This window comes from Poecilia mexicana, unplaced genomic scaffold, assembly GCF_051168715.1.
Source record: "Poecilia mexicana isolate PSO_F unplaced genomic scaffold, ASM5116871v1 scaffold_5, whole genome shotgun sequence".
Classification (NCBI taxonomy): Eukaryota; Metazoa; Chordata; class Actinopteri; order Cyprinodontiformes; family Poeciliidae; genus Poecilia; species Poecilia mexicana.
Genome location: NW_028263374.1, coordinates 20,469,698 through 20,497,404, shown reverse-complemented (window position 1 = coordinate 20,497,404; position 27,707 = coordinate 20,469,698). Strand labels below are relative to the sequence as shown.

Sequence of the window (27,707 nt, the reverse complement as noted above, 5' to 3'; positions counted from 1 at the left end):
GGTCTCAGCGCCCAATCGCGGCGCGTAAACTGAAAGTGTTGTTGTTAGCAACTAGCGGCTAGCTTTCAGCTAATGTTAGCAAACCGAAGAGCTAACGGTGCGAAACATTTGATTATCTCAAGCGAATTAAAGTTGAGTTAACCTTTAGAGATTTAAGTAACAGGAACAAGTCTTATCCAGTGTGTGCCTTCAACAGAATCAAAAATGACTTCTTCACTGGTGAGTTTAACTGTTTTGCACTTCTTACTAGAGCAACGGAGGTGAAATGAGTTTCATATTTGTAATATAGTTTTTCGGGTAAAGTGAAAGGTTTGTTTAAAAGCGAGCCTCTTGTTGAGCACACTTTACTGTATCATATTTACTCAAACATTAGTTGATATTTTTAAATTGTCAGGTTGTTTTGTCCTACAATAGGTGTGAATGTGTCACACAGTATGTTAAAAATATTCGACAAATATGTAACAATATACGAATGTCACTTTTCCAACAAAACTGCATAAACTATGCGTTTTAACCGAGTACAACTTACATGCATGTAAGTCTATATCAATGTTGCACTAAATTGTACAGTTGAGATACAATTTAGACTGGAAACTATTGTAATGTCCTTAAACGTAACTTAAAACTCATGTTAAACATATATATCAGTGGTGTCCAAAGTAAGTCTTCAAGTACCCTGCATGTTTAGTTCTTTCCCTGGTTCAAAACACCTCAAATGATGGTTCATTAGCAGGTCTTAACAGGTAGTTGGACCATTTGAATTAGTTATGTAGGAACAGAGACCAAAATCTGGCAGGACTGAAGGAGTCCTAATTGATGTTAAAACTGTATGATTTGATAAGACTGATATCAAATGTTGAATTGCAACACTTGTCTTCTTGTTATGGTGGCCAGTTATGACATCATGTTAAACCCTGAAAAGTGTTATGATTGCTACAACTAAGATGGATCACAAACTAAAAATGTCATCTTTTTGATGTGGTGACCCAAGTAAATTAGTTTAGACATGTCATAAGAAATTATTTATGAGTTAAGAATAATGTGCACAAGATGTTTCCAAGTTGTGCATACAGGTTAATATGTTGGCAAGTATATTTTAGAAATGCTCAGATGATGTTAAATGACCACGTTTAGATCGTATTGCACTTTTGTGTATGCAGCTAACCTGTGGTGTAATCACAGCAAATCCAACATCAAACAACCCCGGATGGCTTTTCAGGATGCATTTAGAAGCTTAAGCTTCCAAAATGGGGAGGTGAAAGTCAAATGAGTGCTTCCTGTAATGTTCCCACTGTTCACGATTTACTCAGCTAATTTTCTTTATTCATGTTCAGTTGCTTGAAGAAAAATATGAAGACTTTGACTCTAATATTACAAAATTGCACAAAGTATTCTTTGAGCTTCAGGAAACTGGACAATAGTTTGTATGCGATAGCAGCATCTCTGTGCAATGTAATGTTTGCATCTAATACCTTTTGGTTATTATGTTTATTTGTATATTTGCTTTGTTTTTACTATCTGGATCAGTGTCTCTAAAATATTTCAAATGTATTAATTGTTAGATGTGGATATTCATGACATCTTTACAAACTCTGACTGAATCTTGGAAGAGAAATTAAAATTCCAGGACTTAAAGTTAAATTGTAAAGTTATATATTTGGGGAAAATATATATTGCATACTTTAAGGTCTTTTAAGACCAATGAAACATTTGCAGCTTTTAGATACACATAGAAATGTTCCTGATTCGAACTGCAATGATCAGTGTTGTGTGTGTGTGTGTGTGTGTGTGTGTACAACTTTAGCAAAAATGGGATTTGTTATTGTTTTTCTGTTCTTGTATATCTGCATTTCTTTACTCAAGGGAAGAATCTTACATCTGGCCCACCGCTTTTTGTAAAACACGTCATCAGTTGCTGCTTGCCACTTATGAGTTTCTGTTGGTTAATCTGTTCTTCACCTCAGATTAGTAAATGTTTACATAATCTTACATTAATTGTTGAATACATCGAAGGGAGTATAGGTATTATAATCCCTTTTTATAAACTTCTTTTAGCATAATCAGTCAAAATTGAAAAAGTATTTACCTTGTGAGAATTTGGTGTTATGTTAAGAGTTAACTGGTGCCTCTCCCCAAGAGATTGCAAGTGCAGGGTGCTCAGTAATATAATATTTCAAGACTAGGTTATGAAATACCACTTCAAGATTTGTGTGTAAAAAGTGATAAGTAAACAATACAGAAATATACTGTTTAAAAATAAGTCTACGGACAAGATATCAATGACACCATCTTTGTCGACAATAGTTTATTATCACTTGTAAAAACGTGAAGAGGATTTATGTAAAAAAAAAAAAGTGTACAAACTTCTTTTTATAGTTTGTTTTATATAGCTCTTGCCTCAACAACATACACTCTATGATAAATGTTCAGAAGTTTGTTCAAGAGTCTCAGCTCTCGACGCCATATTTGTCAAAGTGTCTCATAATAATTCCCAGCTCCAGCTCCACAGTCCCCATTGTTTCGGTGTGCAGTCTGTATCTGTCCGCTCCGCTGTATATCAGGTCGGGGTTCCGGAGTTGGGGACCACCCCCGACAAACATTTGGGCCAGCTGCTCTTGCCAGGAGCCGAGCGGCCTCCAGGTCACGCAGCTTATCCGGTGATGTCCCGGGCTGGAAGGAACGTGGCAGTATCCGTACCCGTACAGCTGGCAGCGGCCGAACGAGTCCTGGTGCCATACCTGCAAATAGATCTTGGGCCAGCCTTGGAGACCTTTGGTCGCGTAGTGCAGATCAATCGGGTGACTCCAGTAGGCCATGTCTCCGGTTTGAGGATTGTCCACCTGAGTCTGTCCCTCCTTTAGCCCGGAGAGAAGACGCCATGCTCCTCCCGTATGAACTCCCCATTTGCAAAATAGACTATTTTGCGGGAAGCCGCTGGCCCCGATGATCTGTCCTATAATGTGAAGCTCTGCCATTTTACAACTGTCCGCTTTAACCAGAACATGCGGTTCTCCAATTCCTCTTTTCACTCCTCGAGTAACGGCTAGCTTAACGGTTAACTCTGACTGTTCAGCTAACCTGGAAGCTAGCGATACGTCTCCTTGGTAACCCGGGCTGCCTCCGTTCGACTGTTAGCATTTTGTCCTGAGTAAGGACTGTCAGGCTCAGGCAACGACCTTTTAGACCTGAATTAAAGACTTCGGAACAGAATGGACACGTTATCTTTGTCTGGATTAGACAGATAATATTTTGTATTTCAGTAAAAGTGTTCTTAAAGTCATTGCTAAATTGACAAATGATGGCTGGTTGTGATTGCATAAATTAGATATTTCTACCTGACAGATTAAGCTCAGGTCTTATGTTTGGAAATTAACGCGTTTAATTTGGAGGTATATGTAAATAATTAATTATGGATGGTTGGAAAATAAATAATTTAAACATACAAATAACCTCAAATCATTTTGACAAACATTCAAATTTTAGTATTTATTTTTTTCTCTCTTTCTAAAATAAAGCTTTGGGACTGGAAGATCAGAGTGAAACAGCGCCACACAGTGGGTTTTGTCTTAACATCAAGTTCACCTAAATCTGACGATGAAGACAATTTAACTTATTAAACTCACAAGTAAACAATAATAAATTAATTAATGAACTACTTTATATGGCATGGTAATAAAGTAACTGCTCACTTGAGAATTTTACTTCCATGCGTCATTTTACTCAGAGTAAAGTACCTTCACTTAATTACATTTGCCTCCCCGATCATAATATCCATTTACAAAATGAATATCTACCTTCACTTTATATATATATATATATATATATATATATATATATATATATATATATATATATATATATATATATATATATATAATGACTAAAAACTCTTCTCTTTCTGATATTTATTTTACTTTAAAAAGGTCCATGTTCTGACTGTTAGTTTAAGTCCTCATAACTTACAGTGTCAAATGTTTCTGTGCAGTTTTGATATTGGCACTCTGCCTCCAACTAAGGGAAAGCTCTTCATTGCTTTACTCAATCCATCAGATTTTGTGATCTGTTTGGAATTTGTTTCTCATATCAAACTTGATGTCTTTTTTTTCAGTGCATGTTTATAAATAATCATTTTCTTTTTAACTTGTTTTTTAGGTACAGATTTAATTTTGGTAATTTATTGTCACTCAATAGATTTCTGTGTTTCTCTCTCCACATAGTCGGATCCAACCCTTGAGAGACATTTTAAGGGTCATCGGCACACTGTGACCAGTGTGGACTTCAGCTGCAGCATGAAACAGATTGGTAACTGCCTTATTCATATTTCTCATCATTTTTATGTTTGCACTGTTCATTGCGCTCTTGAACAGTTCACTCAAGTGTGCTTCCCCCTCCTCCAGCTACGGGCTCCGTGGACTCTTGCGTGATGATCTGGAACATGAAGCCTCAGATGCGAGCGTATCGCTTTGATGGGCACAAAGAAGCTGTCACTTGTGTTCAGTTTTCTCCATCTGGCCACCTGGTAGCCTCCACCTCTAGAGACAAAACTGTGCGCCTTTGGGTGCCCAGCATGTAAGATTTTATGAAGATTTTATGATGTATTCTGCTACTCTTCTTTTATTTAAATTCAACCTTAAACTGCCACAGAGGACAATGCTGCAGATTAACTAAAACAATTTAATAAAGATGTAATTCTAATAATTGCGAATCTTCTGCTGTGAACACACAACCCTGACCCCACCTGACTGCTTCACATTTGAGTGATGTGTGTGTGCAGGAAGGCAGATTCAACCGTATTCAGGGCTCACACAGCCACTGTGCGCTGTGTTAACTTCTCCTGTGATGGACAGACTATGGTGACATCCTCTGATGACAAGACCATCAAACTGTGGACGGTCCACAGGCAAAAGTTCCTCTTCTCTTTCAGCCAACACATGAACTGGGTCCGCTGTGCTAAGTATGACACACACATATACAATAGTTGGAGTTGAATATAATTTTCCATACAAAAAGTTTATTTTTATCTTTTTTTTTAATCATTCAACTACTTATTGAGGGACATTTCTTAAGTGATTTTTTTTTTCTTTCAGGTTTTCTCCAGATGATGGTTTGATTGTATCATGTAGTGACGATAAAACCATAAAACTGTGGGACAAGAAAACTAGAGAGTGCATTCATACTTTTACTGAACATGCTGGGTAAGGGCTTTAAACTAGGATGATTAATGTGTGAAGCTTTGAGAAAACATGTTGATGAACATGTTTCTTACTTGTTCATCAACATGTCTTTTTTACTTCTTAAAAGTAAGTTTCTTCTTACTTTTAAGAAGAAACTAAAAGTAGTAACTAAAACATCGTCTTCCACTTTGTGTTTTGAACTGATGCTTTGATGTCTGTTTTCCTCTGTCTTTGAAGTTATGCAAGCTATGTAGACTTTCATCCCAGTGGGACATGCATTGCTGCAGCAAGTACTGATACCTCTGTTAAGATTTGGGACATCAGAACCCACAAAATGCTTCAGCATTATCCAGGTAAAAACAGCCTCAGAGCCCATCTTCTGTTACAGTGAAATAACAGTTTGCATTCAACTGTGACATGTTTTTAGCTTTCTGAACAGTTTTAAAACGTTCTAATATTTATGGAATCTTTTTTGTGTGTTTTTTTTGTTTTTTTCACTCCTAATGTTTCATAGCTATTACGCTTGATTAAGTGTTTAATTTTTTGTTCATGAAATACGATTTGTGTTTATGACATAAATTGAAATAACATAACAAATAGTTAAGATTAGGTCTGCACAGTAGACACACCTGCATTCGTGGGGATTAGGAACCACAGCCACCCTTGAATACTTGAGACCTCGTATAAAGTGCTTAGACACTTTCTTTTTGATTTATTGAGTTACTTCTTTAGTTATTGAATTGCAAGTCTTGTTTTCTGTCCTTAAATGAACCTCTTCTTAAGGATACAGCCTCTCTCTCTTTCATTCTCACTTTGCAGCCATTTAATCTCAGCTACCAGCTTCATTTTTTCCAGCTAGAAGTTTCTAAGTCTTATCAACGTTCATCCAGCAGGGGGACCCAAAGCTTTTACATGATTTCTTCTTGCTGTTTGTGAGATGAAGACATTTAAAAAAAGAGGTGATTTTAATTCAGAAGGATAACTAATTGTTTTCTGATGCATTAGTGTGTTTACAACTGAGAGGTCAAGGTTTTCTGTCTAAACTGTAGCTGAAGCAGTGTGATGCACCGCAGTCATGAGCTTCCAAACGACTGATCTGCTGATGTGTGTTTGAGCAAAGAAAAGAAAAACTGTTGCTGTAAATTACCTGATTTTATCTTTAAAGATTGTATCGCTAGTTTAAGTCCACAGATGCACTGCTGCAATGCGTAACTAGGACTAAGGACAAACCATACATAGTAATCATTTATATCTTTTTTTAAAGTACGTTTTAATTAGCTAAAGAAAAAAAAGTGAATACTTTTCTGATTAGCTGATTTTTTTAATATCTGTTAATGTAAACTATTCTTGTTGAGATAAAGGTTTTGAGTGTCGTAATGATCCCCCTATATTGCTTCATCTCAGGATTTTGTACTTTCAGAAATCTCGTTGCACTCCACTTGCTTAGTCATTTTTGACATCCGTGTTCAGATTTTTCATTCTTCAAATATGAAAACTGCAAATAACTATCCACTTCCTTCCCTCCAGTCATCCAGACCCTCAAAATAATGATGCATAGTTACTGAAAACTGTTCTGCTGGAATATTTGAGAAAATACAATATTTTTCCTTTTATTCTGCTCTTTAAAAATGTCAAAAAGACTAGTTTTTACACAGCATGAACATTTGTTCTTAAAGGTTTACCCTTCATTCTTGATTTCACACGAAGAGATAACTTTTGGGAGGAAATAGAAATGGGAACATGCAAACCTATTTAAATAGTGGATGTTTGTCTCAGATGGTTAACTTGTGTTTTCTGTAAGTTTGAGAAGGTCCTTAAATTGGCACAATGATTTATCTACTCAGATTGAAGCCTTATAATAATTTAGAGATGATCACCAGCATGTTTTTTTTATTATAGAAATTCCATCTCTTTAAGAAGAAGATGAGCATATGCTTTAGGAAGTATTTAACATACAAGAACATTAGTAAATGTGCATTTCCCACTATAAGATCTGTGTGTTTTGTCTTTTCCAGTCCACAGTGGTGCTGTGAACGGTTTGTCTTTCCATCCTGGTGGTAATTTCCTAATCACTGCATCCAGCGACTCCACAATGAAAATACTGGACCTGGTGGAGGGAAAGCTATTGTATACATTGCATGGACATCAGGTACACACACACACACACACAGAAGCACACACACTCTCTCTCCACTGCTATTCTCTGGGCTTAGTTGTTTAGTGTACCTTCAGGACAGGTTGAGTTTCTCTATTTTTTTTTTTTTCCAGAGTTTTTGAAAAGAAACACAGGGAGGATTATGCTGGTCCGAACGTTTACGCGTGTTTGACATCTCGAATACGCATGTTTATCTCTGCTTAGGTCTGTATGCGTTTGAGTGTGTGCGTATGATGCCTTTTTTGTATTTGTTGTATTTTAGTACTTGCTTGGCAAGCAGGCAGCCCACTCAGGATGAGTCATCTCATGGTTGTTGGAAGGAAACAGAACAGTTTCTGCCCCCGTTTCTCCAGATCCTGTCTCTTCCTTCTCCTTCTCTGGTTTTGTTGTGTTGAGTGTTCAACCGGGACAACTCTCTTTCTCTCTTTTCCACGTTCGTAATGACCTTAGTTTTCCTTTTGGACCTTCTACGTCTTTCTGTCCAACATCTGATGCACTCGCAGTTTGGCTGCCTGGAGTAGCTGGCCGGGCGGCGCGCTGACTGTGTCTGTTTGTTTGAACAGCTGATGGACTGGCTTGCTGGCTGGTTGTGGAAATCGGTGGCTTGCCAGTACCACATGTGGTCCATCTGTTTATCTATCCCCTCGCACACTTTGCCCGTCTTTCATTCTGCCCTTTTTTTTTTTCTTTTTTTTTGCCCGTTTCACCTGTGTTTCTCTGCAGTCACTTGCCAAGGTTTGTCTTTTGTTGGAATGAAGAAGCCTTTTTTGTTCTCTCTTCCCACCTCCAGATTTGTCATCTCCTGCACTTTGTCTCAGTTTCTGTTGTTCTATTTAGCTCTGTGGTGACACCACCAATCTGTTGGTGCCGGGACCACTCAGAGCGCTAATTGTCTCTCCTGCTGCAGATCGAGAGATGGGAGAGACCCCCATCTGTTCTGCGTGGGTGTCTAGGTTGGTGTGTTTGTGTCTGGTTGCATGTGTTTTGCTGTGCATACATGTTGGCCTGTGCTTCATATGCAACCATATGAAGCGTTGCCTTTGGACCTGATCAACGTGTTGCTTACCCAGGCTCAGGGGGATGATACCTGGCTTGAGATGAAGTGAGCTACTGAAGGTCTATTTTGTGTGTCTGCTTTAATATAAACTTAAATAACATTTTATAATGATTGTTTTATTTGCTTGTGAATTCATTGCCAATTATTTTTTTGAGACATTTTAGATGACATTCATTTACTTCTTTTGTGATGTAGTTCTGGGTAAGGATTTCAAGTGCCATTATGCTTTGAATAAACAACTACAAGGCCCAGAATGCAACACTACAAACAGCACTGTAGGATGCCAGCTATTCTCCTAATTCTCAAGGCCTAATTCTGGTCTTAAAACCTTTTATTATTGTATCTATATGGAGTAAGAATCAAGATATTCTTGTAAGTTTAATACTGCTATAGAAAAAGTTTCATTTTAACAAGGGTTGGCTTCGAAAGAGGGATTTTATCAGTAGGTAGAAGCCTACCATCAATAACCATGTTAAACTTAGTCTAAAAAGGAGCTGAATTTACATAATCTGGGAGAAGAAGGTCAGATCTCTGAGCTGAAAAGCACCAACATAAGTTCATAAAGTTATATTTAACTCACAACTTTAAATATGAGGTTGTGTGCTTTAAGCAGGACTTCTGTTTTATGACGTAGTTGGTCATGCTGAGGTGAAAATAATTATCATTTTAATATGTCCAAATACATTGCAAAAATCTGATGTAGTTCTGCTAAAGGCAACATAATGCATGTATGATTCTGATTTTTATGGTTTATGTGCATCTATTTCTTGGGAACTGGGAGTCAGTAAAAATATACAGTTATTATTTAAAATTGGTATTTATAAGAGAAAATTCATAACTTTTACATACTTAAATGAAATATGAAATACTATTTATAAAGCCATGGGTTCATGGAGGCAGTGTGTGGAACTAATTACAATATGCAACACACTGTGCTGACGGTTGTTACTCAGCATTTGTATCAGGTTTTCAGTCTACAATTAACCTATAGCCTAACTCTGTAACCAACGCAAACTTCTGGAAAATTACTACATCTTTTTTTTTTTTAATTCAAGAAAAATAGAAATGTTTTTTTGATGTTTAGAGTAATAGAAACTATAAGGTTTTGGTTTTATTGTTTGTGTTTACTCCAGCTGCTTTGGAACATGAAGAGTATGTAATTGTTATGTGCATCATTCCTTTTTAGACGGGACCATATGGGTTCTGTCTGGTCGCTGCAATACTTGCTTCTGTATCACAAGACAAAATGGGCCATTTAGGTTCATTGTTGCGTGTGTGTGTGCGTGTGTGTATGTGTCCATGGCAAGTGCCAGCCTGGCAGCACGCATTAGTCAGAGCAGAGACAGAACATGCTGTCTGTCAGACCGTCGCGTTGCCATAGCGCTGCTCTCTGCTTCTCTCAGGTGCTTCTGGGAAACCATCCTCAGCCGGAGCGGCCTGTCTGGGTGCCAGCTGCAGGACACAGCTCCTCCATTTTTCCCCCTCTAAACAGCCTCCATGTTCTTTTCATTTTTCTTGTCTTTTTTCCTTTTCTTTGAATACAAAATGGTTTATCAAGTGATGTGGGATTTCTTTTTTTAGTTGTAGGATTGCTTTATGCAGTTTCCTGTAGCAAGCCTAAGTCCTGATATTTGAATGCGATTCATTTTTTTCTTTTTGTTTGCTTGAACCATTTGTGACCCAATGTTAGTCTTCATTGTTATTTGATTTTATTAATAGCTTAGCTGTTAGCCTTCATACCGACCCGTCCTCTAAACACCCACATTCACACATACGCACTCTGGAGATTCTGTTCTCTTTCCTTTTTTGGTTTGTTTTTGTTTTGCATGAAATAAAGTCAATTTGTGTTTGAAACAGTTCTTAAATTTAAATTGGATTCAATTTAAATGGAGTTTTAATAGAATAGTGAAGGAACTGGATGTAATGCATACATAAATAATAAACATGTTGGCTCTGTTGTGTTTTCTGTAATAAAGTGATAGTTTATTGTTATGTTTATTACATTTTAAACAAGAAGGTTACATACACTGAATAAAAGGCTTTTTATTCCTCAGACTGAAGTTAAATCAGTACAGACTTCTCATGTTTTAGGTCAGTTAGAATTACCAAAATTATTTGTATTTGCTACAATAATCAGAAAGATTTATTTATTAATATCTTAAAAATTAGATTAAATTAGGTTTATTGGTTTAATCATTTAAACTGGTTTTATTTTAATAAAGAAAAATGGCTATTCAAACCAAACTGGCCCCATGCGGAAAAACTAATTGGTAATTTTATAGGTGCTTTTGCCATGTTAGATTTATTTATTCAACCTGATTTCCATCTTGTAAAAATGCTATAAAAACAGTGACCCAATTAATGACTGCCTTACTGAATGTTTTATGTTGAATCTTTTTATGTCAACATTAATATTGTACATTTTGTTCCTTGTTTTATTGCCTGGCAATACCGAAATCCCTCAATTATATCTGTCGATGCCCAGACCTGCCCGTTTTAGGTGGAGGTGTTCCGTTGTTGTCGCTGATTCAGATTCCATGTTTTGTTGGAACGATGACTTATTGCTTAAGCTTTTCAGTAAATCAGTACAAACATCAATTGTTTGATATTCAGTTAGACAACCTTTATGTATTTTGTTAGAAACAAGAAAGTTGTTGATGTTAAAAGATCATGATTTTATTGTCTTATTTGTATTTTATTACCATGTTAACTCACTTTTCTGTCTTGTCTTGCGGGTTTTCTCTAATCCAGGGGGCAGTCACATGTGTGGCCTTCTCTAGAGCGGGGGATTACTTTTCATCTGGAGGTTCTGATGAACAGGTGAATGCTTATTCTTCTTATCTTTAAGACTAGATTTCATACTGTTTGGCTAATAGAAAAAGGCACCAGAAACTTTATACTGAACTAAATTCAAAAATGTTATCCTGGCGTATAAATCAATAAACAATAATTTTTGTTTTTGCAGGTTTTGGTGTGGAAGAGCAACTTTGACGAATGTATTGAAAGCAGTAATGATGTCAAATCGCAGTGTAAAAGTGCAGAGAGTTCACAGTCTCGGCCAGCCAGTTCAACAGCTCATCTTCATTTTAACTCGCAACCACCTGTCCTCAACAACCAGGTGAGACAAAGAACAGCTTCTCTTCTCATCCACAGTGTTGGAAGGAGAAAGGACATGTAAAGGTCCTTTCTCCTACCTCAGTTAAGAACCAGTTAAAACGTCCAGCTTGGAATAAAACCCCAGCCTCAGCTATAGAGTACGTTTTAGCTCCTTCATGTTTGTTCTTCTCACTTGGCTGCTGGTTTTTGCCATCTGAACCCAATTTTATGCTTGTGTTATATTTAAAGCCACATCATCGGTAGCCTCAGCAGCCAATGGTGTGGGAAGCAGAGTAGTTTAATGCTTTTCAGTGGAGCATGTATTAAAACAAGGACAGATCCACTGCTCATTGCTCATCCACTCTCTGTTTGTGGTGCCTTGAATTAGTCCACTTTTGTGAATGCCATTGTAGGTTTAAAATTTGAATTTAAAATTCAAATTTATAATAACTTAATTAGCTTTTATCCTTAGCACAATGAACACATCAGAAAGACTAATTTCACATTTCAGTTTTTATTTCTGACCCCTGAATATTTTAAGCAGGTTGTGTAGTTGAACGTTTAACATTTAGGTAACTTTTTAAATGTTGGCACCAATTAATATCTGTAACTTTATGATGGTCTGTTTGAGGTTAATCACATCTCTCTCTCCTAAACCTGATTTTTTTTCCTTAATTCACAGGTTAAAGTTTCAGTGAATATTTTCACTATATTCATGTTTTGTTTTTTTTGTTTTTTTGTTTTTTTATTGTGCATAAATGAGCAGAGATAGACTGCAAGTCCGACCGGTTTGTAAGATGGTCAGGACAGCCTGGACAGGCTGAAATCACTGCAGTCCTCAGCTAGCAACTGCAGGCGGCACTAATACAGTAGTTTGAGCACAAAAAAACCAACAAAATTAAGGATAATAACAGCACTCAATTAAAATCAGAATCTGACCATGGTCAGCATGAACATTGAAATGGAGTTGGACTAAATTGAACGCGTTTGTCCTGTACAGAAAACTACTTCAATATTAACAAACTGAGTTTAACTTAGTCAAATTGAATACAGCTTTGCATTTACGCCTTAGTTTAATAGAAACATGCAGGTTCACTGCCAATGTTACTTTATCCCTAAAAAGAAGAATTGAACACAAACTCCAGTTTGTCTGAAAACCTCCCTGATGTCCAAAAGACAAGATAATTTCCCTCATGCTGTTCTTGAAGAAAAAAATTGCTTTTGAGGCCATGTCATGTGTATCATAGCTTATGACACCTAATTACCCACTTGGATGCCATGTGATGTCTTCTCTCTTGTTCCTTGCCGCCTCTGCCCGTTGGCTGAAGAGTTTTGAAGGGGTGTGGGGTTTTTTAGGAACAAAAAGGCTGCATTATGCTGCTTCTGCCCAGATCTGGCGAAAAAGTGTCATGAAACAGGCATTTGAAGATGATTTGTAATCACGATTATGTGTACACCGACCTAAAATTCGCTTTGGCAGCCTGAGTGTGAAGCTTTTAATGTCTTTTTTTAAATACTTTTTCTTATCTAATATTTTTCGTGGAACCCTTGAGATACTTTTTGTTCTTCTCTATGTGGCTCTTTCTTTCGCTCGCTGGAGCTGTGAAAGCAAGGCTGCAAATGGATTTTAATAGCTCCTCAGGTTGACAGTTATTATTACTGATGAGTCTGAAAGATAACAAAATGGCCAGCTGGATCATGTGGAGAAGGTGGAGTCACACAATGTGTGAAGCATGTTCTTGAGGATTCATGTTCTTGTGTAAAAGAGCTGACCTTTTTTTAATCTCTGAAATGATGTTTTCTAAATCCACCTCAAGCATCAGCTCTAATGGAAAGGCAGGATTTGCTGTATGACAATAGGTCTGATGTTGCTATTTGTTTTGAATTTTTCTTTGTCAGAAGACAAAAAAAGTAGAAGAAAAACTAATTTAAAACAGCTTCAGTTGTTCTATTGGCATTTTCAGATTTTAAATCTAAAACTGTGAGCTCTTCCCCACAGGTAGAGGCTGTAATTTGCAGCGATAAAACAGGAGGTTAATGATTTATTGTCCCAACCTATCAGCACTTGCTTCTAGAAATCTTTTGAAGGAACTAAGGAGACAATAGGGATGTTTGGTGGATCTGTTTGCAAAGTGTATCTGCTTTACCGCTGTTCACACAAAACACTTTTGCAGTTAAATATTTTTATGCAACTGTGTGATTGTAGTGCTTCAGTAAATTTGAATCTTGTTCTGCAACTGCATTATCTTAATAGAGAATGCATGCATGTCTTTGAACTCTTGTGTTTTACTGTGGTTCTTCTTGTTGGGTCTCGCATTGTTTTCATTTGGTTTTGACTGAAATAAGAACCAGACTTTTTGTGGAGTTCTTTGTTTATGTGATGATATGGAGGCATAAACCATTTACTCCCGCAGTTTGTGGCGTTTCATTTATAATTGGAAGTTGGAAAGTCAGAGAACAATGGCCAACTGGCCAATTTATGGCTCCTGCACATACAAAATGTCCATTGTTGCAGAAATGCACTGGTTATGTGCACTTTTCATTTTTCTGTTGCATTAAACCAATAGCACAGAACAGAGTGGAATACGTTTTTCATTTAAATTTCCATAACAATGAGATTGAAGTGCATCTTTTGATGTGTAAATAGAATAAACTAGAAAAGAAATATCCTTTATTGTCCCAAAATAAAGGATATGGAGAAACTTCTGCGCAAAAGCAGCAAAGTGACGGGCGTTTGCAGCAAATAGACTCACACAAAGATAAAATGTATAATATATAAAAACAGAATCAAGAATAAAAATACTGTACAGTAAGGGAAACATTTTCTTTAAACCTTAAACATAAGAATCAGTCAATACAAACAAAAATGTCCGGTAAATGAGAATGTATTTACTATAAAAGTAAAGAAGAATGCACACATTCAGACACACTTCCTGCACGATCCCCAGTAAAATCAGATTTTTAATAGATATTAATTGAAATAACCACTTTTGTGTTCAAATCTGTAATTAAACCAGTTTTTTTTTTTTTTTACCTTATTTTTTCTACCTGAATATTTTCCACCTCAAAGTTCTGTTCAGCCTTTAGTTATGAACTGGTTCCCTTAGTGTTTTAACGGAAAAAAGAAGAAATAGATATACTTTGTTTATATTCTGCATGCTTGCTTGCACAATTACCACATGCTACAGATTTTACATCTTCCAACTGTGGGCTCAACTCAGCTTTGATGAAACTTCTAGATTTAAAAAGATCCCTATTTATTAACCTGCTTTATGCTTAAATAAAACAGTCTTGTATCAGGACATTGTTTATCTGTAACCATAAGTGCAACAGTAAAGTGCTACTACACTTGTCTTTCCTCAGAGGGATTTTTGAAACTTTTTCAGGAAGAAAAAAATAAGTTCAGTTGATCTTAGGTGCTCATAACCATCTGCAATTACAGAAATATTGATAATTGAAGCTCTAAAGAACGTTTGATGCCATTAAGGTCAATGATTATACTAGAAGAGATGCTAATAAGCCAAAGGATCAAGAAGACACAGACTGGATTCTTTAACCTTAAATACTTTATAAAAGTGACATTTATTTAATTTTTCTTCATGGATTCAGTGACAGCCTTTGGCTGAATAGTTATAGTAATAGAGTGATCTCAGCCTAGAGGCCAACAGCATTTTTCTTTTATGTATAATTTATTCATTCATAATTTATCATTAATAATACTCCTTCTCGAACATTGCCAGTTATTTCTTGTCTTAGAGGAAGAACAGGAAAAAGACTTCTATGACTGACATGTCAACAAGTTTCAACATAGAGAAGAAATCTAGTAGAAGAAAGTCATGTTTTATAACTTTTTCTAATAAAACATTGTACAGACTGAAGATGTGTACAAGTTGCCTTTATTTTAACAATGCTGTGTGATCATCAGCTTACAGGAGTATTTCAAAAACCCTCCAACATCCACTTTTTCATAAATTATAAATATTGTTACTGTGATGTTTTAAAAGTGAAAACGTACTGTTCCTTCCTGAACAGTTTAATTCTTGGACGTTGCCTTGGTCTTCATAAAAACAGAACTTGCATCTGAGCGTTGTACAAGGATGAACCAGACATGTTGAGGTCCACAGTTCTCGCGATATCTTGGCTGCTTTCTTTAGATTTTTCCATGAAGTCACACAAAAGAGCATTAGGTGTATCTCCATCCACAGGTGTGTCTCCAGTTAGCATTAATGCTGTGAAACAACCAGTCAGAAACATACAAACAGATTACTTCATCGTTTAAGGCTTTCCAAAAGTTGTTTAAAGGAATATTTTTTTTTTTTTTTTGGTGTATGGAAACTTACTGAATTTCAAGAAAGTAAATAAAAAAATCTAACTCCTCTAATTATTTTTGGTAATTTGGCAAATTTAAATCAGTTAGTAATTCTAATTGACTTAAAAACAGAAATTTAGTCTGAGTTATTGTTAGGCAGTGAGGGTGATGTCTTTTAATAATTATGTGTACAGTAATTTGTCAAATTTTGTGAGATACTGAATGTTATACCAGACCAGTAAGAAGAAGTGTGGGTATAGTGAAAAATATGTTTCATACCTGCCTGAAGGTTATTTCCAAATTGTATTTTTAATCTGACAAATGAGCCTCATTGGAACCCTTAATTTATTGAATATAACTTGTTATATGACTTATTCATGATTTATTTATTTTTGTTTTGTTGGGTTACATCTGCATTCAATAAATCATAGGTGTTTTTATTCTACAACTCCAGTGCCATCAGTATAATATAAATAAAATCCCAGATTTTCCAGGAGTTGACAAATGACACAGTAGACCTGTAAGTTCTCAAAAAAAGCTAATTTCATCTTCTGTTCTCTCAAAATCAAATTCAGAGGGTTTTATGTGCTCATCTGTCACTTTGATTGACGTAACATAGCAGGTTTATGTGTAATTTATGGTCACTTTACCAGAAACATGAAAGTCTATTTGTTGCAAACAACAAACCAGATTCAAAACAAAGTCTGTCCAGCTACAGACTGAGAAAGCGTTTGGCTGATTCTGGTCATCCTTCTCTCCTTGCTACAGCTGCAGCAAATCTTAATGTGCCGCAGCTTTTTTTCATGAGAACATGCATGCACTGATGTGTGCGAGTGCCAGCCATTGCTGACAGGCAGATCAGCTCCTTCTGATCACATTGGCTCCAGCCCTCCCTTCCTTTTTTCCCTCCGTCTCCAGCTCCACATCTGGGTCTTTCTCTCGCTCACGTGTGCTGACAGACGAGCGGTGCTCTCTGAGCAGGCTTCTCTCAACACACACACACACACATATAAGAACCACCACAGTGTTCAGCTTTAGGACCTGGAATTAATAGAATGGAAATTCATCTCCTTATCCCTTATTTTATGTAGGGTTAGCATTGAAAGCATTGTGCAGCAGTGTAACAGTTTTTTTGTGCTGTGTAGCTTCAAGGTGCAGTCACAGAAAAGGCAGGTGGTATTATTTTGACAGCAGGAGTCGAATGCATTTGACAGCAGGAGGTAAAGAGAGAGGCAGGAGTTGTGATGAGGGACTGTTGAAGACAGGATAACAGTGGAGGTAAAATAATGGTCTAATGGTCTGGTGAAGGGAAGGAGCAACACTTCTGTGCTGGCAGAGGGGAGTTGAAGGTAGAGGCAAGCAGGGGGAGCATGTGAGCAGGTAGACAATACAGGAACAAGTCATGCAACACCATAAGGAGCCAGAGCTGGCAATGGTTCATACATGTTAAAAGATGGACAGTCAAAGAGAAATTATAACAAAGAAGGAAGGAAATAAAAGCAGGAAGAGTTTAGAGTAACATGGAGAGAGAAATGTGAGATACTCCATCTCTTATTGAATCTTTAACTACCGTTAGTTCCTGAACCACAACCGGCTTCATTAAATAAAGAAAGAGCCTCGCTGACCGTTTTTCATAAAATGTTTGCTCAGCTGTAATTAACTGAGTTGAGCAGCTGGTGAAAATGTTTGTCTTCATTCAGGGGCGATATTATGAAGTGCATTTATACTTACACACACACGCCTACCAGCTTTTCCTGTTTGATCAAAGAGAAATATTGTCTAATAGGAGAACATGAAAACTGACACTTTCCATAGTCGTTAAACCCAAAAAAAAAAAACTTTATTTGGGACTCGGTTAGAATATGAAAATATTCCCCTGGACTTTTAGCATGGATATACAGTTGCACCCAATTTTTTTTAACTCCTACTGCATATTAGATTTATCATCAAAATATATGGAAAAATGTTCAGCTGTTGGCAATAAACAGATTGGAAAAGAACAAATGGCTGGGCAATAAATTGATTTTATCGATTAACTGAATTTTCTGTTTTTGAAAGCTTAATTTTTGGAAAATCTGGATTTTTTTTTTCTTCTTCCCACCAACACATAGTGATGTTAACCAACCCAGGAACTGTGATGACCACCATTTTGTTTGACAAGCTTGCTTTTAGATTCTATTTATTTCTACTGAGCAACACGATCACGTTTGGTCAGCTGATTTTACGGCTGTAACCGCTGCACAATGGCTGGTGGAAAACACGAGTGTTTTGTTGATGTACCATCCAGAAACCACTTTCTGCGTTCTTGCTGGTTGTGCAGCACTTCTGCTTTTCAAAGGTGTACGGTTGTAAACTGTGTATCTGTTTGCAGTAATTTCCCTTTCTGAGGGTAAATGTTTAGTTAGGGAGTGTGGCCGGCAGCAGCTTGTTTGAATTCAAAGTGACAAGAGGCCTTAAAACAGCTCATTCTGAAATGACCAGACCAAGATCTCATTATCTAAGAACAAAAATGTAATGAATATGTTTTGTATATCCCGTACACCTGTCTTAACCTTTTCAAGAAAGCATAAAAACTCACATTTAAGGAAAAGGATCCTCAGTCATGAATGGCTGCAATTGAAGAGCCAAGTGGTTAAAAACCTACATGAAGATTTGGTGGCAGCTAACACTGAAGTTACAGTTTTCACAGTGAAGCGTATACTGAATGCTGAAGGGCTCTGTGTTTGACCTAAAAGAACATAAAAAATCAGCTTCAATTTGTGCACAGCTATATAAACAAAGTCAAGAGGTGTATTTATATCGTTTTGAGGGATTCAGTGCTGTGGAGCTATTAATTAACTGTGGAACTTTGTGAGCCTTTGGATCAGTGGCAGGACTTGAGGAGCCAGATTGGAGTGCACTCTGAAAAGAACGCCATGCCTACGGTGAAGTTTGGTGGCGCCTCAGTGATGCTCTGGGGCTGCTTTGCTCCGTTAGTCGCTGGAGACGTGGACGCTGGAGTCATGCAGGATGCTGTTCTGTATCTTTTAATTCAAGAATTTAAAAACTTTTAATGGTTTCTCTTGAAAAAGTGATCATATTTAAGTAAAAATGTGGAGTTGGTGAGGTATTACCTATTTTGATGAATAGCATTTTTTATCCAAATATTTTATTTTAATGACTTCCTAATAAACATACCAGAAGTAATTATATACTTCCTATTTGCATATAGGAAGAATATACATATACTTAGTACTAGTTAGCACTAATACTAACTATTATTAGTTCCCCAACTTAAAACTAATACTACTACTGAATTCAATTTATGGAGAAGACCCAGAAAGTGTGGTTCAGATTTAAATCATTACATAAATTGATTCACCTTCAAAACTTTTCTGGAAAAATAATCACTATAACAGCATTGTCATTTAAAGAGGCGATAGAAAATGATAAACCTAAATCTAAAAATATTTAGAAATGTAAAGGTTTATAAAGTAATGTTTGCATGAACTGGTGTGAAAGTCACACAGTTTGTTGGCTCGAAATCTAATCTGTGTCATCAGTGTGAAGACACTGAGATCGTTATCTACTGCATGTTAGATATTAAGTGCTCAAGGTCACTTGAAGTCCCTCTTTAAATCTGCCATATATCTTTTTGATATAGCTTACACTTGCGTGTTTGATTGTTAATGAAGGTGGAGGATGCAAACAGAAGCACTGTAATTTTTTATAACATTCTTTTAAATTGGCTTCAGGCAGAATTACAGTCCTGTTGAGACAGAAAGTGATGGTGGAAGCAGCTGCTGTTGCAGACAGCGAAGGTTTCGTTTTTACACTTGTAACGAACAGTTAAGTAATCTACTCTGCGTGAACATGTCTGTGATGACTGGTTTTCTATTGGGGTAGCGACGGCTGACTGTGTCAGGGTTTAATTTAGGTCTAAGGAAGTGTTCCTTTGTTGGTTTTTCCACTTCAAGTGATTCATTAGAGGAGCATTTACTGTTCGTTTGTCTGTACATGTTTGCACAAACTGTTGTAACATAGTTTCCCTTATATTAGTCAGTTTGATTTGACATATCAAACTGGCTGAGTTTAGGTTGAATATGTTCAAATAAAATTAAATCACCCATCGCTGGAAACAATTTTCCTGGCAACATATTTTATTGTTTGAACTAATCCTTCATAGGAAAGTCAAATGTGTTTTACAAAATAAAAGTCCAATTAAAAATAATTATTACTCACTTGATGTTTCTTCTCCATTGCATCACTGGTTTTGAAAGCAACTTTTTTATAGCCTCTTCTTTCTTTGTTTATGTGATGAATTCTGTGTATTAGTTTATTAGATTTGTTTTATATGAAGATATTGCTTCGAATGGTAGTAGATTAACAAAAAGTTCTTTGTCTGATCTCATCAGCTGCGCTGATTGTGTGACTGTCGTTTTCAGATAATATTAGTGGCATGACATTGAGTTTTTATTGTTTTTGAGAATTTTAAGGAGTCAGCTCCCATAAAACAGATAACATGCTACTTCAAGAAAAATGCCTCCCCACTTTTCCTCAGGCGGGGGGTATTTTTTCCTGCTCGTGATGAGCCGAAAGTCGGTTCTGTTCATCTGGCTTCATTTAGAAGAAGCACAGTTTGACGTCGTGTTTCACTGAGCGAGAATAGGTTTCCTGCTGCGTGGGGATGAGTAACTCAATTGTTGTCTCCCTTGCTGATATGCATGAGTGATACCCCAGCAGACAGACACATACAGAAACAGAGACATATGAAGGAACATATAGATGTAGTTTTTTTGGCACATAAACATGGAGAAATGTGACCGCTGACCTTCATGTGTTCATGCATCACTGAATTAATCACAACATAGGAAAACTGAGTCTGTGTGTGTGTGCTTGTGCGTGCGTGTGTGTGTGCATATGCTGAAGCAAGAGGAGTCAACAACTTCTAACTTTGGCCTTTATTTGTAATTTTCCATAATTGTATTTTTTTTTCTTTATACATAATTTGCTTCATAGTATTTCTGTCCATTTTCTATTCAGTGATAGTGCATTACATTTAAATAGTTTTACATCTTAAGTGTTAAAACATTTGAACACAATTAAGAGTAGAACACAATGAAGACAGGCAAAATTTCTACATGAACAAAGGGGTTGGGACAATTCTGACTGGGTTTTTTCACCACTCTTTCTGGTTCATTTAAACTGGTTGGCATATGCCTGGTTTAGGTATTTTCCTTTAGAAAAAATGATTGAACTCTGAGCTTTTGGAAGACTTATAAGGAATCAGTTTTATTGTTGGATGGGATAATGACCCTTTTTGTAGCGCCAACTTTCAGCCATCTGACCCAAACTGATGTCGTCGCATGAGAAGACTTTTAGTTGGGATTTTCTGGAGTAAACCCAAAGCTGCTAAAAAAGCTGGAAAACATTTTCACTGTTCACAGTGAAGAGAGTTTGAATGTCAACATGGATAGAGGGAAGCCAATAAATAAATAAAGGCTTCTGAAAATCCCACACATTCAAACATGATGGAAACTGTCTTCTGTTACATCACAGTAACAAAGAAAGCTTTATGGGTTCAGGGTGACCTATGAACCTAATGAAAATCAGTAAATTTGTCATTATTTATTTTTTGGCACTGCTGTATTTAACTATACAGTGGTTAAAGGTTTTCGACTGTAACAGTTTTATCTCCGAAATGCTTGTGGCCAGTAGAAGTTGAAAGCTCAAAATGATCAAAACCTTTCTCTGTAATCTGTTCAGCCTTTCTGTTGTTTTCTGAGGCTCAAAAGTAAAATGTGTTTTTTTTGTTTGTTTTTTTATTTAATCGGAATGAACTGGTTGCATGTATCAGTAACAGATGTACCTTCATAGTTTCCTATATATTAGCCTGTTGCACATTTTGTTCTTCAGAAGACTTAATTCTTGTCTCCCTTGTTTTAAATTAAATGTAATTGGATGGATGGATGGATGGATGGATGGATGGATGGATGGATGGATGGATGGATGGATGGATGGATGGATGGATGGATGGATGGATGGATGGATGGATATTAAAAAACTCATATAAATGGTTAACTTAATTTCTTATTTTTGATGTTTACAGCAATTGCCAGGCATTTCTAGCACAAATAGGTCTTTTGGTTGTTGTGGATTCACTGACTGATGAGTCAAATTTTTGCTGTCAGTCAGTTCCTGTCACCAGCTGACTGTGTGGTGAATTCCCCGTTTATAGTTTTCCTGTCATGATCAAATCCAGCTACTGTCCAACTTCTGTCCTGTTGCTTTCTTTCCAGACCTTCCAAAGAGCAGAGCACCTCAACAGACCGAACACCCAAACTACGCCTCGCACTCTTAGTTTCGGCCACAGTGACGGCCACAGTCGAGGGTCTCACTCCCATGCCCACAGAGACGCCGCCACCGGTTCACCCTCCACCCAGCAGACTCCGGGTTCACAACGACCTGCACACCAGGATAAAAGCCAGTCCGATGTTTCGGATGGAAGGGTCCCCTCCAGTTTAGCCAACACCCTGGAGCACATCATAGGTCAACTGGACGTTCTCACTCAGGTAAGCAGAAGATGTGGTGATCTGTAATGACAAACATGTGGTTGTGCCTCACACCAAGTCGCCTAAGAAGAAAAAATATCTAGAAAACTCTAGACGGTTCAGCAACTCTGACAGATAAGGTTTTATTTCTTAAACTTATAGCAACCTTTCAGTTTTATTAGCAACCACCCTGTAGTAAGATATAAAGGGATGCATCACTGGTTAAATTACATGTAATATAGCTGCCTTTAGGAAAACTAAGCAAGGGGAAAAAAAAAAACCAAAAAACCAGAAATATACATTTCTACTTTTACTTTTTGCTCCACCCCAAGCTGGCGTCTGTTAAGGTCTCTGTAATCTTCCCTTTATAATAGTCCCATAATTGCTAACTCACCTCACTTCACACAGAAATCTTTTTGTTTTTTCTCCACTGACTCACCGTGCCAGTGTGTCTAGTTAGCCTCCACTCTCAGTGTGAGCGTCTGGTGAAGGCAAGGCACAGTGTGAAGCCTGAGCCTGCAGCACTAAAAATAGATTATCGAACAAAACAGAAAAGGACAGCAACCACTTTAAGCCCTAAAAGCTCTGCTTCTTATCAATTTGTGTTCTTTTAAGCACCACACAGTTTTTTGTTACATCCATAAGTGGTTTTTTAGTGATGGGCGATCACTAAAAACGACGAATAAGAGACGGAGGACATTTTAGACTCTTTCTCCAAACATCGAAGGACACGACAGATTTCAGGCTTTTGTCAAGATAATTTTAAAAAAGTAATAGTTGAAGCTGGTTTACCAGATTAATGGTAATAAAGCTCTGCTCTTTCTTTGGCCTTACACCTCTTTGCATGCCCTGCTTTTGATTTGATTTTTTTCCTGCAGGTTTTTATTACTTTGCCCTCCATGGTTCAATAATAATAGCTTCCTACTGATAAGGGACAAGCCACCCACCAAGGTTAATCCTTAAATATCTTTTATTTAATTCACTCACCAGTGACTTTTCTTTCTCTAGACGGTGAGTCCTCATATGGGGAATCCATGTTACTGTGCTGCTGATATTAAGCAGCCATCAGGAGCTTAAATTTAGTTTGGTCATCTTAAAAAAAAGATTAGGACCCAAATTTGTTACCAAGTAATTACATCCTTGGTAAACCTGCATAACATTGTTTTTTTGTTTTGTTGTTTTTTTTTCCATAAGTAAATTTTTGATGGTCCTAATAGACTTAATTATTTGGATTTAGACATGCATCTTTTGCTAGTAAACTAACATTTCATAAAAAGGTGAGACATATGATCGTTTCATTTTCTTCAACTCTGAGCTCCAGGCCAAAACTACTTAGATCATTAAGAGGCTTCTTTTTTTTCTTTGGTTGACCAGAATCAAACTTTTTATATTTGTTTCTCAGTTTTGTTCTCTTTAGTTTTTTTTTTTTTCTCTCTCTTTGTATCTCTTCGTTCTCATCTTGCCACATCCAGACATCTTTACTCTGACTTTCAGACTATTGTAACTTTCGTCATCCCAAAGTTATGCAACTTTCTAACAGAGGGCAGTAATGCTGAGGGCAACAGCTCACTCTATTTTTAGGAGCATAAAGATTTGGTTTCCACTCCAGATGAAAACCATAGGGCTGTATATTGTTGCTGGTGCCCCGGGGACACGTGCAGATCCAGAGTCGCAGACACAGACACCAATCCCTGGCTGTGTTGGGGAATGGGAGCTGCAGCAGGTCGGAGAGATGAACATGCTGGTATTGATCCTGAAAATGGAGACAGGCAGAGTGAAAGAAAGTTGTTTTTTTTAAAGGGTGAAATAACAGGAGACGTTATCTTTTTTTGAACAAACCAAATGAAAACATCTCTCGCCCACTCAAAGTTGAACCCATTGCTCTGTTGTGGTAATGTTGCATTGTTTGATCATATTTTGGTTTCAACAACATTGTTTTCTGAGATCTTTATTACATGTTAATTCCATCCAGGGCTGCACAATGTGTCAACTTTTTCTCACTGCTGTGATTTGCAACATTGCAATTACAAAGGAATGCAAAGATGCAATATTTAAAATATTGATTTCTATGTAAGCCTGAGTCATAGACAGTCAGTATCTCAACAATGTTTTTGTTATTCAATGCAACTTAGATGTAAATTTCAGCAGTGTTTCGGTTTTGAAAGCTAAATATAGAAACTGAAAATGTCACTATAAAGTCCTCTTAGAAATCACTGTAAGGGACTACATTGTTTGTACATTTTTACCCAGATAATCTATAACTTATTTATACAGACTAATGGATTTCTTGCACCAGCTTGATGGAGCACTTTTAATTGTTATTTCCAGCTACAATTATAAAAACAAATAATCAGCTAATGTCGCTGTTTTCTCTTTTAAAGAGATTAAAATATTTCCAATCTTAACCTAATCTTGTTTATGCAATTTATAAAACAAAAAAAAAAAACAGATTTGAGGCTATAGAAACGGGCCATTTCATGGTGATGAACTCTTCTTCTCCACTGTTATTTTTGGCAGAAATTTAGAGTACAGAAGCCAGATCACACATTCACTGAAAGACATGTCTCAAGTTACATAATGATATATTAATGGCTTCTGGGTATGGAAACAAAACCAATTCCTGACTAACTTTATGAAACCAGTTGGGAACCAGCTCTAACATCTGCTACTGGAATTGAGTTAGTGGAAAACCCCTATATTATTATTTTCCTGAAACCTACCTATAAATTAGTGTAATCATTATGGAAACCTGGTATGGCATCTCTAAAGAACAGAGAAACAAAATGAGGCAAATTTAATAGCATGGGATTTGATGCAAAGCCATTACTGTCTTGAAAAGGCGAGGATTACTACACTACATTGTGGCTAAATATTTAGTCATGAAACAAGATTTTTGTTGTTGTGTTTCTCCCCACTCGGCTGCTTGGTAATTGCATAGGAAGTGACTCATTTTTGCCGCTTTCCAGAAATGAGGAATGTCTAAATTACTCTAGCTGGCGCAGGAAATAACATATTGAAGATTTTCAGGTCAAGACATGCTGACATACTTGGATGTTTCTGTTGCCCCAAACCTGAACATCTTCATTTGTCTGGTTAAATTTACCACAGTGTTCGCCAAAAGGCAACGTTAGCTCAGAAAATAAGCTACTGTATGTCAAAAATGGAGAAGGGATGATTGACACTTGTTTCTTGGAGAGAGTTAAACTAACTGTATCATCTTTTTACTACGTTTTTATTAAACCTGCACTCTAGCCAGTTTGTGTGGTGCACCAGTTCATTTGGCTGTTACCAGAAATAGCTCAGCCAAACACATGACAGCAACTCAGGTTGATGGTGAAGGCAGCTTACTGAAAAGCGGAGGACAAAAATGTCTTGTTGAGTTTAGAGAACAATAGACTGACTTGTTTGAGATGACACCGAGGCAACAGATCTTAAATGACCTTTTCTTACAACTCAAGTATGCCGAATCCTCTCAGAATGCACAACATTCAAGCAGTAGTGCCTGAATTTTGCATAAACTAAACAAAAGCATCCATCCATAGTCAGATGTACAACTGAATTGACATGACGCCAAGATAAGGTCTCAGACAACTCTCCAGCAACTGGAGATTTGTCTGCATATCATAAAATCATGATGTGATCGTATTAATTTGTACTGAGGAGCATCCCTCCCCTACGACTCTCCCACTTAGCTCCTCCAGACTAGCGACGGCAGCAATTAGCAAACACCTGATGGAACGATGCAGTTGCTTAGATTATCATACGAGCTATTACTCTTAAAGAGACAGAGGGCCAATTTCAAGGCATCAAATTGTGACGTCAATTTTTTTTTTTAAGTCATGTTTGATATGTACAGCATTTTTATAACAACTGAAGGTAAGATGGCTATTTAACTGAGCTACAAAACGGCATTATGTGCCTGAAAAATACATAATACTGCCACTTTATGGCTTGTAAAAGCTAAAGAATATAAGTAAATGTTGAAAGGACTTAAAACCAGGACTCTGTTTCACTAGATACTGTCTTCTCTGGAAGTAGGACCTGGTGGCTCCTTTGATAAACAGGTTTAGATAGCCCTGTGCTGAAACGCAGAAGCACAAACGCACAACAAATGCTGTCTGTGTTGGATGATGCTCAGAGGAAAAGTATGTTGTACTGTGATCTCACTACCCACACATGTCGGCCCTGGATCGGAAAACGACTTTCTTGTGTCGTCTGTGTGCAAAACAAGACGAGCTGCATACCGACAACAGAGACTCTCGCATTGCCGTCTCAAGCAGCAGATTTAAAACAAAACAAAACAGCTGGATCATCTAGCAGGCAGAATCTCTGTTTCGAACATGTGTCTGCATTACCATTATGAAGTCATTACCCTCACTCTGATTCTGTGCGGCCCCTCTCTAACATCCATCTGTACCCTCTCTGGTCCCCGTCTTTCTCCACCCAGACGGTTTCGATCCTGGAGCAGCGGCTGACACTGACGGAGGACAAGCTCAAGGAGTGTCTGGAGAACCAGATGGAGATTGGACTGCATCTCCAAAATCGAGACGAAGGAAGAAGGTGGCCAAATCAACACTGTTGATGATAAAACAAGAAAACAAAAGACTTAAGCTGATGCTGCAAAGGCAACGCAAAAAAAAAAAAAAAAAAAATGTCGGCGTACAAATGCAGTCAAACAAATGCTTTCTGAGCTTTCCTGCTGATGCACAGGTTATTTCACACACAGATATCAGAGGTGAAAGAGTTGAATATTAGAGAAGTTCCTCCACAGCAGTGCTGAGTGTGCAGACTGTTTTCTGCTGACAAAGGCCTTGTCCCCGTCTATACGTGCATATAATGTGTATGTGTGCGCGTGTGTGTGCAGAACGGCTGCCTGTAGTCAACCTTTATGATTCTCTCTAGCGTTTGCATTTCAATTTGCCAGGCGAAGACTGTGATTAAATGCTCAAACTTCCGTCACAACATGCATGCATAGAAAGAATTAAGCCATTATGGCAACTTGGTAAATAATTAAACGTAGCAACAATTAGAGAGACAATGCAGTGCCTTTCATTTGTCTGATAGTTAGAAGATACTGGAGGCCTTGATGTATTTTTGGGAAGCTCCTTTAAACTTTTGTTTACATTTCAATTTTCTTGGTTTGGGCTAAAGCGTTACAGACGGGGTCGGAAAAATCCTGGACAAATTAAAGAATTTGTTTTTTTTTCTGTTCAGAATTGTTGACGGTCAGAAAATGTTTTAATTGCTTTAAAGTTAGGCTTTTCTTCAGAAAATCTAATCTAATTTTATTTTATTGTCCGTCTTTCTGTGCCTCAACCATTTATTCTCTGAAGTAATTGTTTTTGTTTCCTCTGTCTAAATAAATGTTTTACACCCTCAGCCTTAA

General features: G+C 37.2%; 2 protein-coding genes across 2 annotated transcripts; one reads left to right on the top strand and one right to left on the bottom strand.

Moving 5' to 3' along the window:
- Positions 1 to 27,707, top strand: poc1a (POC1 centriolar protein A). The gene is made up of 11 exons (XM_014975035.2): positions 1 to 219; positions 4,218 to 4,302; positions 4,398 to 4,569; positions 4,775 to 4,954; positions 5,088 to 5,195; positions 5,412 to 5,527; positions 7,190 to 7,323; positions 11,138 to 11,206; positions 11,352 to 11,504; positions 22,070 to 22,342; positions 26,769 to 27,707. Exons 1-11 carry the CDS (start codon positions 205 to 207, stop codon positions 26,901 to 26,903), a joined length of 1,440 nt encoding a protein of 479 aa, XP_014830521.2. The 5' UTR covers positions 1 to 204; the 3' UTR covers positions 26,904 to 27,707.
- b9d2 (B9 domain containing 2) lies at positions 2,291 to 3,087 on the bottom strand. Its single transcript, XM_014975045.2, has one exon. It carries the CDS (start codon positions 2,973 to 2,975, stop codon positions 2,448 to 2,450), a length of 528 nt encoding a protein of 175 aa, XP_014830531.1. The 5' UTR covers positions 2,976 to 3,087; the 3' UTR covers positions 2,291 to 2,447.

What these genes read in the sequence shown, in the direction of transcription:
- poc1a (XM_014975035.2), top strand. An exon ending in ATACATTGCATGGACATCAG is followed by an intron (nt 7,324 to 11,137) that starts GTACACACACAC and finishes TCTCTAATCCAG; the next exon opens with GGGGCAGTCACATGTGTGGC. An exon ending in CACCTGTCCTCAACAACCAG is followed by an intron (nt 11,505 to 22,069) that starts GTGAGACAAAGA and finishes CTTTCTTTCCAG; the next exon opens with ACCTTCCAAAGAGCAGAGCA.
- b9d2 (XM_014975045.2), bottom strand. Translation starts at nt 2,975, where the DNA reads ATGGCAGAGCTTCACATTATAGGACAGATCATCGGGGCCAGCGGCTTC.